At 40.0% G+C, this 12589-nt stretch overlaps 1 protein-coding gene across 7 annotated transcripts in view; it reads left to right on the forward strand.

Annotated features, from left to right (window-relative positions):
* Positions 1-1068: 1068 nt before the first annotated feature.
* col7a1l (collagen type VII alpha 1-like) overlaps positions 1069-12589 on the forward strand; it is a 94809-nt gene continuing 83288 nt past the window's right edge. For 6 of the 7 annotated variants that reach the window (XM_036148853.1, XM_036148858.1, XM_036148857.1 and 3 more), the window contains exons 1-2: positions 1069-1235; positions 6560-6739. In XM_036148853.1, the coding sequence (XP_036004746.1) occupies positions 6664-6739 (76 nt within the window). In that variant the 5' untranslated portion in view covers positions 1069-1235; positions 6560-6663. Of the gene's footprint in view, positions 1236-6251; positions 6361-6559; positions 6740-12589 lie in introns of all 7 variants that reach the window. The other variant, XM_036148854.1, reaches the window with a different exon arrangement.

Genomic DNA, 12589 nt, shown 5'->3' on the forward strand with positions numbered 1-12589 from the left:
ACGAGATGATCTCAATGTAAACTGATTTTGCTTTTAACAGAATAAAATCCTATGGAGTTTTTGTCTCAGTTTGACATCCATGCCATTTACAGTTTTTATTTCAGCCCCATTATTATTCACCTACTTCCAACATTTTACAAAAAACACAACGGAAAAGTGTTTCGATGATTTCTTTGATTTCTTGGCATGAGAGCCACCTTTCGTCGAACGCTTTCTAAATTTTCCCATCAGGCTTGTCTCCTGGTTGTGTGTGCAGATTTACAGCACGTCAGCGCTGACAGCTGGAGAAGCCCTATTAAACTGGCCACCACATTCCTCAGGTCTATCATTAAAGATGACCTAATGCCCCTAAATGTGCAAAAAAAAAAAAAAAAACACAAAAAAAAAAACACCCACAGACATACAGCAGCCAACAACAGCTTGTAAAACATCCCAGATTTATCCTCTTTTGGGTAACTATTTGATCTATGAGCTACTTTTCTAAATGAACATACAAGTTTTGAACACATAATATGAAGAACATTCTGTATGTGGACTCTGGTTACACATCCACATTTTATCAGCTGCTGTTGGGCTGATTTGATGTCCATTATGAAATAAAATGCTGTGCAAAGATATGCTGTGTGATTTGTAAGCCCTACAGGGATTGATCCTTTGCTTATAAATACGTATAAACTTCTGTGAAATTGAAATGAAGGTTAAAAAAGAAGCCTAGGGTACTGAAATCCTGTTTGCTTGCGCCAACATGTTAGTCATTCATTCAAGTGAGTTTTCACTGAGTATTCATTCACCGGGTTTTGATGGATTTTCCCAAATTCAGCTTTTTCGCAACAATGTGTTTAAGCTTTACAGTTTGTTTTGGCATCCATGCCTTTCATGATGCAACATAAAACTGTCACTGTTGATCTGTAATAATTGCAACCAATTTCCTGCTGTATGCATGTCTCCCAGCGTTGTCTGTCATTTGAGACCTCTTGGATCCAGCAGGTTACTGCAGCTTTACCCCCACCCCCTTTTTTCCCCCAAAACTCTTCCCTTCAGAGAAACTCATTCATTTACTCCGACACACCCCGCCCTGTCACTCAGACGCAGACAGATTTACCTCTTCGTTCTCTTTCATTTGATCGTCTGTGTAGCAAAGGATACAAAATCAGCTTGACTTGGATAAACTTCATCTTGACGCGCTTCTGCTGACCCTCGACATTGTCTGGATGCGAAGGATAATGTCTTCAATGGTAAGTGGATAAGCATGAGGCCATTGTAGGGATATATCTAAAACCCATCACCTTAACTGCACTTTAATATGCTATTTTAGAGAGCGGTTATGAATTTCAACACCCCCTAAATACCCTTGCAGGCTGAAGCTCTGGGATAAAGGCCAGCATTTCTAATTTTGAGGTGCTCCTGCTGCTCGTTAAGGAGGAATTTCTTTTAAAGCTGCACAATGTGCACTTTCCTCGCTCCTTGGTGTTACAAATAAAACAAATAATGCAAATTAACACTATTGTTTAAGAAAGCACACACCAATCTCCTGTGCAGAGCCGTCACCCTGTCAGCTTGTGCCCTTGCCTTTGGACGTGCATCTACTCATTCAAATTGAAGAGGCTTACAAGAAAAGCTGCATAATGCAGTTGCATCAACTCTAGTGCTGCGCGAATAACAGGAGCACATCAGGTTGTTGGTGAGAGCAACATCAGAAGCTGGAACTGTATGTAGTGTAAATGGGGGCTAGTTTATGTCTGTTGGGGCCTACCAGGGCTGGTTGAAAACAAATGCAAAGTGTTGCTTTGACAAGAGTCGGCATCTTGAATCAAAGTATGTGCCTGTATTTGTTAGCGTATAAACCTGCTGTAGATCTGATGTGTTGCACCAAAGACATCTGCCAATGTGTGCAGTAACTTTACTTAGGGGTGTGTGTGTGTGTGTGTGTGTGTGGGCATGTGTGCGCGTGCCGTGCACGTGTCTCCACTGTCACCGGTTTCCCACCTACGGGGATAATCCATCCTGTGAAGTAGGGAGGTGGAAAAATGCTATTATGTAGAAATAGCTGACACGCAGTTAGAGTTGCCGGCATATGAAGCGTGAGTGTGTGTATGTGTGTGTGTGTGTGTGTGTGTGTGTGTGAGAGAGAGAGAGAGAAAAGTTGAGATAGGAAATAAGAGAGGAGGGGTGGGAATAAAGGCCAGGGGTGGTAAACTTCATTTTGTGACATTATTTAATCCCCCCGAAGTGCCGATGAACTAAAAACCGCAAGCTCAATAAATGCACTTCCTATAAAGACAGAAAAATTCTTGAGATCCCATTATGGTCAGATTGCAGGATTTAGTCTAAGGGATCACTGAGGACATGTATCTGTGTGACTTATGATTGTAGACATCGCTGGAATGTTTTGAGGCATTGTTGCTATGAGCAGTGATGATGTCTGACAGCTATGTTGGTCTCATAAGTTAGATATTTAGAGCAACACTTGGGTTCAGGCCTACCTGTTAGACTGCAAGATACGTTGTAGAAAGTAGTAAAGCCACAATGAATGAATAACTATAACATCAATCACATTCATTGTTTGATTTCTGACCAGTCTGCAAAAAAAAATGTTTTAGAAACTTTTTTCTGCTTATGTGCAGCACTTGCAAATATGCTAACATTCTAAGCTGAGATGCTAACATAGGCTAATATGAGCTAAACATTTAGTTTCTACTCAAGCAATACACTGTGTTAAGCCAAATCACATTGTTTGATTTCTGACCAGTCTGCAAAATTATGTTTTTTAAAAAACTTTTTCCGCTAGTGTGCAGCACTTGCAAATAATATGTTGACATTCTCAGCTAACGTAAGCTAACGTAAGCTAAGCATTGTTTAGTTTCTATTTGCTCAGTACACTATGTAAGGCCAAATCACATCCATTGTTTGATTTCTGACCATTCTGCAAAAAAAAAAAAAAAAATAAAGTTCTTGAAACTTTTTTCCGCTTGCATAAAACTCCTGCAAATACGCTAACATTCTAAGCTAAGATGCTAACGGAAGCTAAACATTGTCTGGTTTATACTTGCTCAATCACTATGTTGCCCAAAGTATGAATATAGTGGCATTTACAAACAGACAAATAACAATGACACTCCTAGGATATTATTGGGGGGGTTTATGGGAATATTTGACAATTCTTCAGAGTTTTCATAAAGTCAGGCACTGATGCTGCGTGATGCAACCTGGGCTGAAAAAAACACCAGATTCTTAGAAGAAGTTGAAGGTTTTGACTCCTGTTACTGCCACAATCCAATTTCACATTAGCAAAAAAAAAAAAAAAAGGGCAGGGCGTAAAGTTTACTAGGTAGAGGATAGGAGGGGGAAAAAAGCAGAGTTACACTACTTGAATGCTCTCACATCATAATTATGTGCACAGTAGTTTTAGGTAAACGGCACAAGGATGCACGGAATTGCATGTTTTAATCTGCTGCGATGGACCGCAATATTTTGTGGCTGAAAACACATTGTAGTCAACATTGTCCATAAAAAAATAAATACAATTTATGGTAAAACCTTAATCTTTGTGTCCACAACTTGTCTAAGACTAATCAGCTCTGCTTGCTGGCCGTCTTTCTAATCCCAGTCACTGAGTTAAAACCCACTTTCGCATGGATACTGCACAAAGAGGCTCTGTCTGCCATTCATCATGACACCTGAGTTTGTCCTGCCTGCAGTACAATACCAAGGTGATGCATGCAGAGACAGATCTCAGATCCTCACTGGTATGTGAGAGGGAAGTTTCTTGGCTGTTACCCTGCCAGCTCTCACTTCCATCTGCAGGAGAAGTAAACTATTCAGCCTTCAGCCATGCTGGCTTCGTCACACCAGATGGTCAAATCGCATGGAGGAATTTTCTGGAATTTAAATAGGTTCATATTTAACAGATTTTTTTTTTATGCTGTAATCATAAACATTTACAGTCGAAGTGCTCTCAGGAGGAAGCTTGTGAAGCTGAATTGGCTTGATAGAATGGGTTGCAACTCTTTCAAGCCAAAAATAACTTTTCATCTTTGCCGAGTGATGGCAGATCTCTTTTAGATGTCAGTCACTTGCACATGCCCGTGCAGTTCTCACAGGTACATGTTTGCAAGGTATGTGGGGATTAGCAACCCAATGTAGAACACAACTGCAGGAATCATTTGTCCTGATCAGTGCTGAGTTGGATTTGAACGGCCCGTTACTGCTGTGTGATGGGTTGGCAGCGTGCTGTACGGACTAAAGATTTAGCCTGATTAGATGCTGATTGCATTTGCTTAAGTGAATGTTTTTCACTCAACTGTTTTGTTGATAAATTAGCGAGATACTTGGGCTGAATTCATAAACTAAAGAACATTACCTTTTAAAATAAATTTGCAACACAGGGGGATATCTAGATGTTTCACAGGCTAAAACTATTGTGTAGTCAGATTGTAGAAACATGCCTTGGCATTATTTTGTCCCGGTACAAACCGTCCATTTTTAACTGTTGGTATAATTTTCCATTTCTCATCATCTAACACCATTGCTGACTGCTGGAAATGTGCACCAGCCCCTAGCTATCATGATCAGGCACAATCAGGAGAAATTAATGAAAAGCTCCCTTTCTCCAGACCAGATCTGAATTTTGTGGCTAATTTGCAGTCTTTGATTTCATTTAATACATTTCATAAATTTTACAACACATAGGTTTTTCTTGGTTTCGAAAGACCTCGTCGTTTTTGTCTTCCTTTTTGGACTGGTTGCCCTTTCCCTCCTTTTCTAGCTATTTCAGTAAGTTAATTATATCTGAACACCATATTTCTAAGAAGCCGCTAGCAAAGAAATGCCTGAAAAAAGTAATGAGAAGCAATATTGTCACTACCTGTCAAGACTATCAGATGAATTTTTAGTATCAAACCTAACCTGAGCTAACAGAAAAATCGTTTTTCAAAATATTGTACTCATTAAGAGAAAAAAAACGTATTTGAGACCCTATATGAAAACATAATAATCCCCTTAATAGTAATAACTGGTTGTTCCACCCTTGGTAGCAACAGCTTCATTTATGATAACTGGCAATGACTTTTCTAAAATCAATGTGGAGAAATATTGGTCCACTCCTCTTTGAAGCTACATATGATGATTATTGACCATTAAAAGACTTTTAAAAGTCATGACACAGCACCCCATTGGGATTCAAGTCCAGCCTTTGACTAGGCCATTCCAAAAACATTTTTTAGTCATTCAGATGTGGTCTTCCTGGTGTACTTTCTATCATTGTTCTGGTTCATTATGCAAGTGTGCTTCAGTTTAAGGTTATGAACTGGTGGCCGAACAGTCTCCTATGCTGTTTTTTTTTTTTTTTTTTTTAAGAGAGCAGAATTTATGGTTCTATATATTTCGGCAGGTCGTCCAAGTCCTGAAACAGCTAAATTATTCCAGCCCATCATGCTATCAGCACCATGTTTGACTGTCCGTATGATGTTCGGTTTCTGCAATGTTAGTTTTATGCCGGATGTAATGCAACAACATTATGCTTTTGACTGGTCAGTCTATCGACTACTATTGCAGAATTCTTGGCTCATGGACATCAAGCTGTTGTTGGGTAATTTGAGTATTTGTGTTCTTTGCAGTCAGCAGTGGTTTTTGGCATTGGACCTCTCCTTTGTAAGCCATTTTCCCCCCATCTCGCTAACATTGTTGAATCATGAATAGCGAACTTAACTAAAGCAAAGGAGGCTGGCAGTGCTTCAGGTGTTCTGTGTTCTTTTGTGACCTCCTTTTTGAGTCATCGCCGCCATCTTGGAGTAATCTGAGTCGGCCGGCCAACCAACCTGGGAAGGTTCTCCCCATTCCATGTTTTCTCCATTTGTGGATGATTGCTCTTACTTTGGTTCACTGGAGTCCCAAAGCTTTATTTGCAACCTTTTCTGGACTGGTCTTTCATTGCTTTTTGAGATCTTAGCTTGTCGGACAATTTTTATCTCAACTCTACAGGCCAGAAAATAATCAGGAGCCCAATGTGGCCAGTGAAACATTGTTTGGTATTCACCGTTAATTCATGATTTGCCTGTTGTTTTCCACATCAGGTCAGGTTGATTTGGAGCATTTTTATTTTTAAAGAACAAGACCACATTAAGAAGACAAACACTGGTGTACATTGTCCAATGTTCAAACATTAAAGAACTACTTCAGAAACCTAGTTTAACCCAATCAGCTTCTATTGGACGGTTAAGAACCCTTTGATGTTTTTATCTCTTTGGCCTCAGGGAATAGGTTGTAAAGCTGTTTGCAGGGAAAGCTTCTCTCAATGACTGAGGCCAGCAACAGCTCAAGACCTCTAGCTGCGTACACGAAAGATCTAAGGGGGACTGCAAGGTTGGTTTATAACGTCATCAGTAGACATGTTGACACAGAGTTGTTTTTGTGTCTTACAAAAGATTTCGTCAGAGCTGAATGGAAACAATCTTGAGATGCAGCTGGACTTTTGCATAATAATAAGTCATTTTCAAATGTGTTTTATCCTAGAGAGTCCTTAATTACTTTGTCACTCCCTGCTCATCTTGTGTACTTCCAGAGAGGCGTAAGGAGGCGTCGTAATTGATTGTGAAGTGGAGTTTGGGAAGAGCTGGAAAAGGAGAAGCAGGTGACTGAAGGAGGAAGACGAGGAGAGGAACGACCATGGGGCGCTCGTCCGTTTGGATCTTTCTGCTGTGCTTTTCACTCTTTCACCAAAGGGCTGCGGCACAAGCTGAAGGTATGTGATGACATTTATATGCTCAGACACGGTTTACCGTGTCAGACAGTCCTGCTCTTTTATTGTTTCTAAGACTTCAAAGCTTTCTCCAGCAACTTAGGTTTTAAATTACCCTTTTTATTTCTCTGGGCCATAACCATACAACATCTAATTATTTAGCAGTTTAACACATGACGGTTTTGCGGCTCTGTTGCTAAAATAGATGACTTGGGTACTCAGGCAGAAGAATGCCATTCTTCTCAATGAGCGCAGTTTGTGAGTGCCCTCTTCATTAAATCTCCTCATGCGATTGGTTCATGGTATAGGCACTAAACCAGCTGCAGTTTCTCTCCAGACTAAACATCTGCTTGCCTCCTGAACAGTATACATCTTCTTTCTGCAAGCCTGTCAAATACACCCCTTGGATACAGAGGGTTAGCCTCAAGGGCTATTGGATGTTTCTAAAAGGTCACTGAGCCAATCACAAGTTGGATATCTTCCACCTGGAACATGATTGGCAAAAAGTGACATATAAAGAGCTACGTGAATGTATGAATAACTCAGATGTGAATGAAGCTGTTCCCCCTTTGCACTTGCTGCTAATTGACAGTAATAACTAATATGTCATGATGTAACCCTGCAACCCTTTGGTTCATTCAGAAAATCAGCACGTGATCAATGCAGAAGACAGTTTACAGCTCCCATAAGCAATGTTGTATATACAATTGCAAAAGATTTATTTCCCCATGAAACTTGGATGTCCCTAAATGGGATTACTTGTGATAGACCAACACAAAGTAGAGCATAAGAAATGGAAAATGAAAGAGATGCATGGTTTTCATATTCTTTTACAAATAAACACTGAAGAAGGTGGCGTGCATGTTTTTCAACTGCTGCCCCAATACCAATACAAAAAAAGGCAGTTTTACAGCCTAATCTGACCAGGTTTCATCCGCTAATGGCTTTCTGCGTGCCACTCACACATGGTGGACATATTTGTAAAGCGCACTACTTATACACTGCAAAAAGGGAACTAAAAGTAAGTAAAGTTTTCATGAAATAGGTATATTTGTCTATGATTTGAGCAGGCAAGTTTAAATGATCTGCCAATGTAATAAGATTTTTGCGCTTAAAACAGGAACAACTCATCTCCAACATCTTATTTCAGGTGCAGTATATCTAATTGTCTTGTTTTAGGGGTAAATATACTCATTCCATTGGCAAATAATCTTATTTACTTGCTCAAGTCAAGGAAAAATACATTGATTTCAACAAAATTTGACTTTTAGGTCCCTTCTTGCAGTGTAGTTTTCCGGTTAACAGATTCGTACACCTGAGCTGTGGATTTCTACAGCTCCTCCATAGTTACTATGAACCTCTTGGTTGCTCTGAAGATTAATACTTTTATTGCCGGGCCTGGGAATTTACATGGATGGCCACGTTTACAGTTGTGCCGTATTTTAAGATGATGAATTTTATGTGAGAAACCCTGCTTTAAGCTCCTCTGCATCTTTATCCCTGACCTCTCTGCTCTGTTCCTTGGTGCCGTTTGTTCACTGATGTTCTCTAAAAACAACCTCTGAGGCCTTCACAGAACCATTAAAGGAAGCACCTACTATTTCACAAATGCTACAAACTTGCCCCATTTCTGTAGAAAGCAGCTGACAATACTTCAGTTGTCTCAGTTTGACCAAAAATGTTTTGGGTTATATCTTTGTTCTCACTTCAGCTGACCACCAAGTTTCATCACTGTTCATTTTAGATTTTGTTCAATAATCTGTCACACAAAGATGGTAAGCATAACTATTATACACCTACTTCCAAGTTTGTTTCAGCGTGGATAAAGGCAATGGTTAATTAAATGTGTGACATCAAAAATAAAAACAATGGTGAAAGTCCACATTGAACGCTAAAATACCATTAAGCAGATCATGTTATGAATAAATCTTGTTCTCAATTACAAGCTTAGATGTAACATTTTCACTGAAGGCACACACCTTTGCAAAAGTCTCAAATTTGTTCTAATTTGAAATATGTTTGCAAAAGTCCACGTTAGGATTGACACTTTAAAAGCTGTAAAATCTAAACATGTCTCTCAGGTCTAATTAGGTCTGGGGTGGATTTTCTTCAGTTGTGACATTTAAATACTGTTTTTCTGCTGTACAGGCTTGTTTTAGGCCTTAAACCTCTCTGGTCGTCTGCTTCCCCTCTTTCCACAGAAATCGAACGATCAATTTTTACAGTTGGGTACAGAATGTGGAAAAAATAACAAGAAAATGTTGAAAAACTGCATAACACTTGATTGAAGCCCTTTAAACATCCCCTGGATTTATCATATTTCTGGTACCACAGGCTGGTATGAGATTGTCATAATAAAAGTGTAAAAATAACTCAGCTTTAAGACATTGAAGCAACAAAAAAAGAACAATTAATAGAAATAATTGCTCTAATTGCTTGGTTAAATGGCATCAGAGTAGTAATTATCCATAGTGGTGCTCAAACAATTCAACATTGACTTTACCGTCATGGTAATGTTCTCAGTAAAATATGATGTTCATTAAAGTTTGACGCAAACACATAAAAGCAATATCTAAATTCAGTTTTATTGTTAACTACTTAGTGTGCAGGGTCACATCAGCTGGTTGACTTTCCGGGCTACCTGCTTAAATACGTCTGCTTAACAGATCTGCTCATGGATTCCCAACGTCTGCCTCGACGCAGAATGATGGGTGGCATTCTTTTAGTGCTTAAGCTTTGACTGTCAGTCTTTTTCAGAAATTAAATATTCCCCAGAAGCCAAATCTGGCATTCTTCTCAGGAAGGCAAACATCTGGGAATCCTTTTTTTTTTTTCGGCCAGCTGTTCAGTGGGCGGGTGCTCTACACAGCTGGAGAAAGCTCTGGTCGATCCAGCTCATTCTCATTGAAAGGGTTTTAAATCATATGGCGTGATTCCAGTTGTTCTTGATGCAACCAAGAAACTTGCAACTTGAGAACCTAACAAACTTAATTAATGCTAATGTTAGAGGTCTATAAGAATAGTTCAACAATGGAAATGGTACTCTGAAGGAAAAACAATGTAATATTGCATGAATCAGGGGTCGGATGTAATTTATTAGTTTCCTCCAACAATTTCTTTGCATTTTAATGCCATCCTATACAGTGTTGATACCATCACTTTTATGTGTACCGAGAGGACAAAATTAGAACATATGAAGGTTTTGGAGGGGCCTAGTCAAAGTCTGGACTTAAATGCTACTACAGCATCACCTTGAGCCAAATATTCATGCACAAAATCCATTTTTGTGGCTGAATTTGAACAATTTTGCAAAGATTGAGCCAATACCCTTTCAAAGCGACAGAAAAACAAAGGGCTCTTTTTTTTTTAGGATTACACTGTGAAGCCTGAGTGTAAAAGGAAAAGGACAGAAACAGCCAATGGGACATGAAGGTTGTGTCATGTTGCGTAAAAAACTGAATGTATCAAAAGTATTCATGGTGTTTGGAGCAGAGCATTTCAACACAGTGGCATGGTGCTGAGAGCAGCGCCTCAAGTGATTGTCAGGTGTTCTAACACCTAATTTATTGTTTAAATATCCTTTTGTCTACAAGGTTTGTGCTTCTCTTGTGAATCACTGCCTCGGTTTTCTTTTTAAACTCGTGCGTTTATCCTGACCCTGTTGGCTTTCAAGTTTCTCAGACATTAGCTTTCCAAAAAAAAAAGACAAAACAAAAAAAAACTGGACTTGTTTTCTGTAGTTTGAAGACGTTTCGCTTCCTATCCAGGAAGCTTTCTCAATTCAAAAAGTCTGGAGTGATGTGGATTATCAAGTTTTATACTGCTGCCCAACAAAGGCCTATTACCATGCAAATTCAACCGACACAGGTCCACCCCTTAGTAATGGGCGGTCGTTAAAGCCATTAAGCCAGCAGATTGGACCGAAACTGGTCCACTCCTCTGTAACGAGGAGTCGTTAGGGTTGTTATTGGCTTGTCTTAAAGGAACGATGTTTTGATCACTCGTATGAGGGTGAGAATTAAGGTGATGATTGGCCGGAATTAACCCTATAGCTGTGTTGTAAGTTTTTGAGAGTTGGAACCTAAGGCCTCCTCCTCTGTTTAAGGTTGTTTTTCTTTTTTAACGTAGATGTCTTCCTTCACACCCCTTTCAAACCATCTGTCTTCTTTGTCCAAAATGTGGACATTTTGGTCCTTAAAGTGTAGGTGGACGGCAGAGTCTTGTCCTGAGGAGGTGGCTCTCCTGTGTTGAGTTATTCGTCTGTGGAGAGGTTGTTCAGTTTCTCCAATATAAAGGTCAGAACATTCCTCACTGCACTGAACTGCATACACCACTCCGCTCATCTTAGGTTTGGGGGTTTTGTCCTTGGGATGCACCAGCCTGTGTCTGAGGGTCCTGTTTGGTTTGAAATGTACTGGGATTTTGTGTTTGGAGAAAATCCTCTTGATTTTTTTCAGAGACACCTGCAACATATGGGATGACGACGTTTTTGCGTTTATTCTTCTCACCATTATATTCTGCAGCAGGTCTTTTGGATTTTCTTGCTGATTTGACAAAAGCCCAGTTAGGGTACCCACAGGTTTGGAGGGCATCTTTGATGCGTTTCTGTTCCCTGTGCTTCCCTTCTGTCTTAGTACGGACATGCTCGGCCCGTTATGAAAGTAAGACATTAGCTCTTTAAAATTTTAAATTGCTTCTCTTGCGCATGTTGGTGCTGAAGGCAGTAGTGCATCTTTAAAGGGTGTCCTTTTTTCAAATTAATTTCCCAATACCATATTGTTCTGCAGTGTACGCTGAAGGCACTGAGCTGCATCTAATACTTAAATCAATGATCAACTGTGGTCCAACACAATGGTGTTACAACCTTTGAAATATCCGCTCAGATAACCTTCAATAAAAAAAAATAAAAAAACACTCCTAATCTCTCAGCCTGTGTTGTGTCCTCATCCTTGGCATGTCGATCTTGCCTGCCAGCCCAGACAGAAGAAAAAAAAAAAAAAGAACTTCTGGATAATTGATCTTGTTTTCCACCCCAGACTGGGTTTTTCTGACAGACACAAGCCCCCAGCTGCTTCTAGCTGGAAGCATCCGCCACGTTCCTTTTTTTGTGCGCTTTATGCGAAAATCTGAGGAGTGTAAAGTGTGTCCAACTGACTAGATTAGCTGCTGATGTATGCACAATGTGGCTGGCTGGCGCGTACGAGACTAAAAGGATAAAATTGATGTGCATTGTTGTAGTTCTTGAAATTTCATCAATGGTTTTAACTCATTAGTGATGAATGTGCTCTCGCTGAATATCAACCAAAGCCAGAATGTGCGCTAAGATGTTGGCTCAGCAAGAGAGAGGCCGCAGAGATTGGATTCCCTGTGATATTCGCCACCTTGATGAGATGTATAGGTGTGTAAGGGAGAATGTAATGTTGGATCGGCATGATGCGGAGACATATGTCAGCCTCCGAGGATGCTGGGAGAGCAGCCAAAGCAAGAAGGCGAGATAATAGAAGGGAGCAAGCCCGGTAATCAAATAGAGGACAGGGGAGAATCACTTATCACTTACAGAACAATCAGCGAAGCCTATCTTTTATTCACCGGCCTAATCAATGCTGTCGTCACTTTGCTTTATTGCATATGTAATGCCAGAATATTGACTCCGAGGGTGTTTGCAGACACAGCAGATTGTGCGTGTGTGTGTGTGTGTGTGTTATCCAGGCAGCTCCCCTCACATCTATAAGCATCTAAATATCTCCAAACTCGGCATGTTAAATGCATTTGTTAAGCAAGGCAACTGACCCTGATTTTTGGGTGTGTTTACCTTATTATTCTAAGTGTTCCTCGTTGCTGTACTAAAGTTTT

This window comes from Fundulus heteroclitus, chromosome 17 (assembly GCF_011125445.2).
Source record: "Fundulus heteroclitus isolate FHET01 chromosome 17, MU-UCD_Fhet_4.1, whole genome shotgun sequence".
In the NCBI taxonomy this organism is placed as follows: Eukaryota; Metazoa; Chordata; class Actinopteri; order Cyprinodontiformes; family Fundulidae; genus Fundulus; species Fundulus heteroclitus.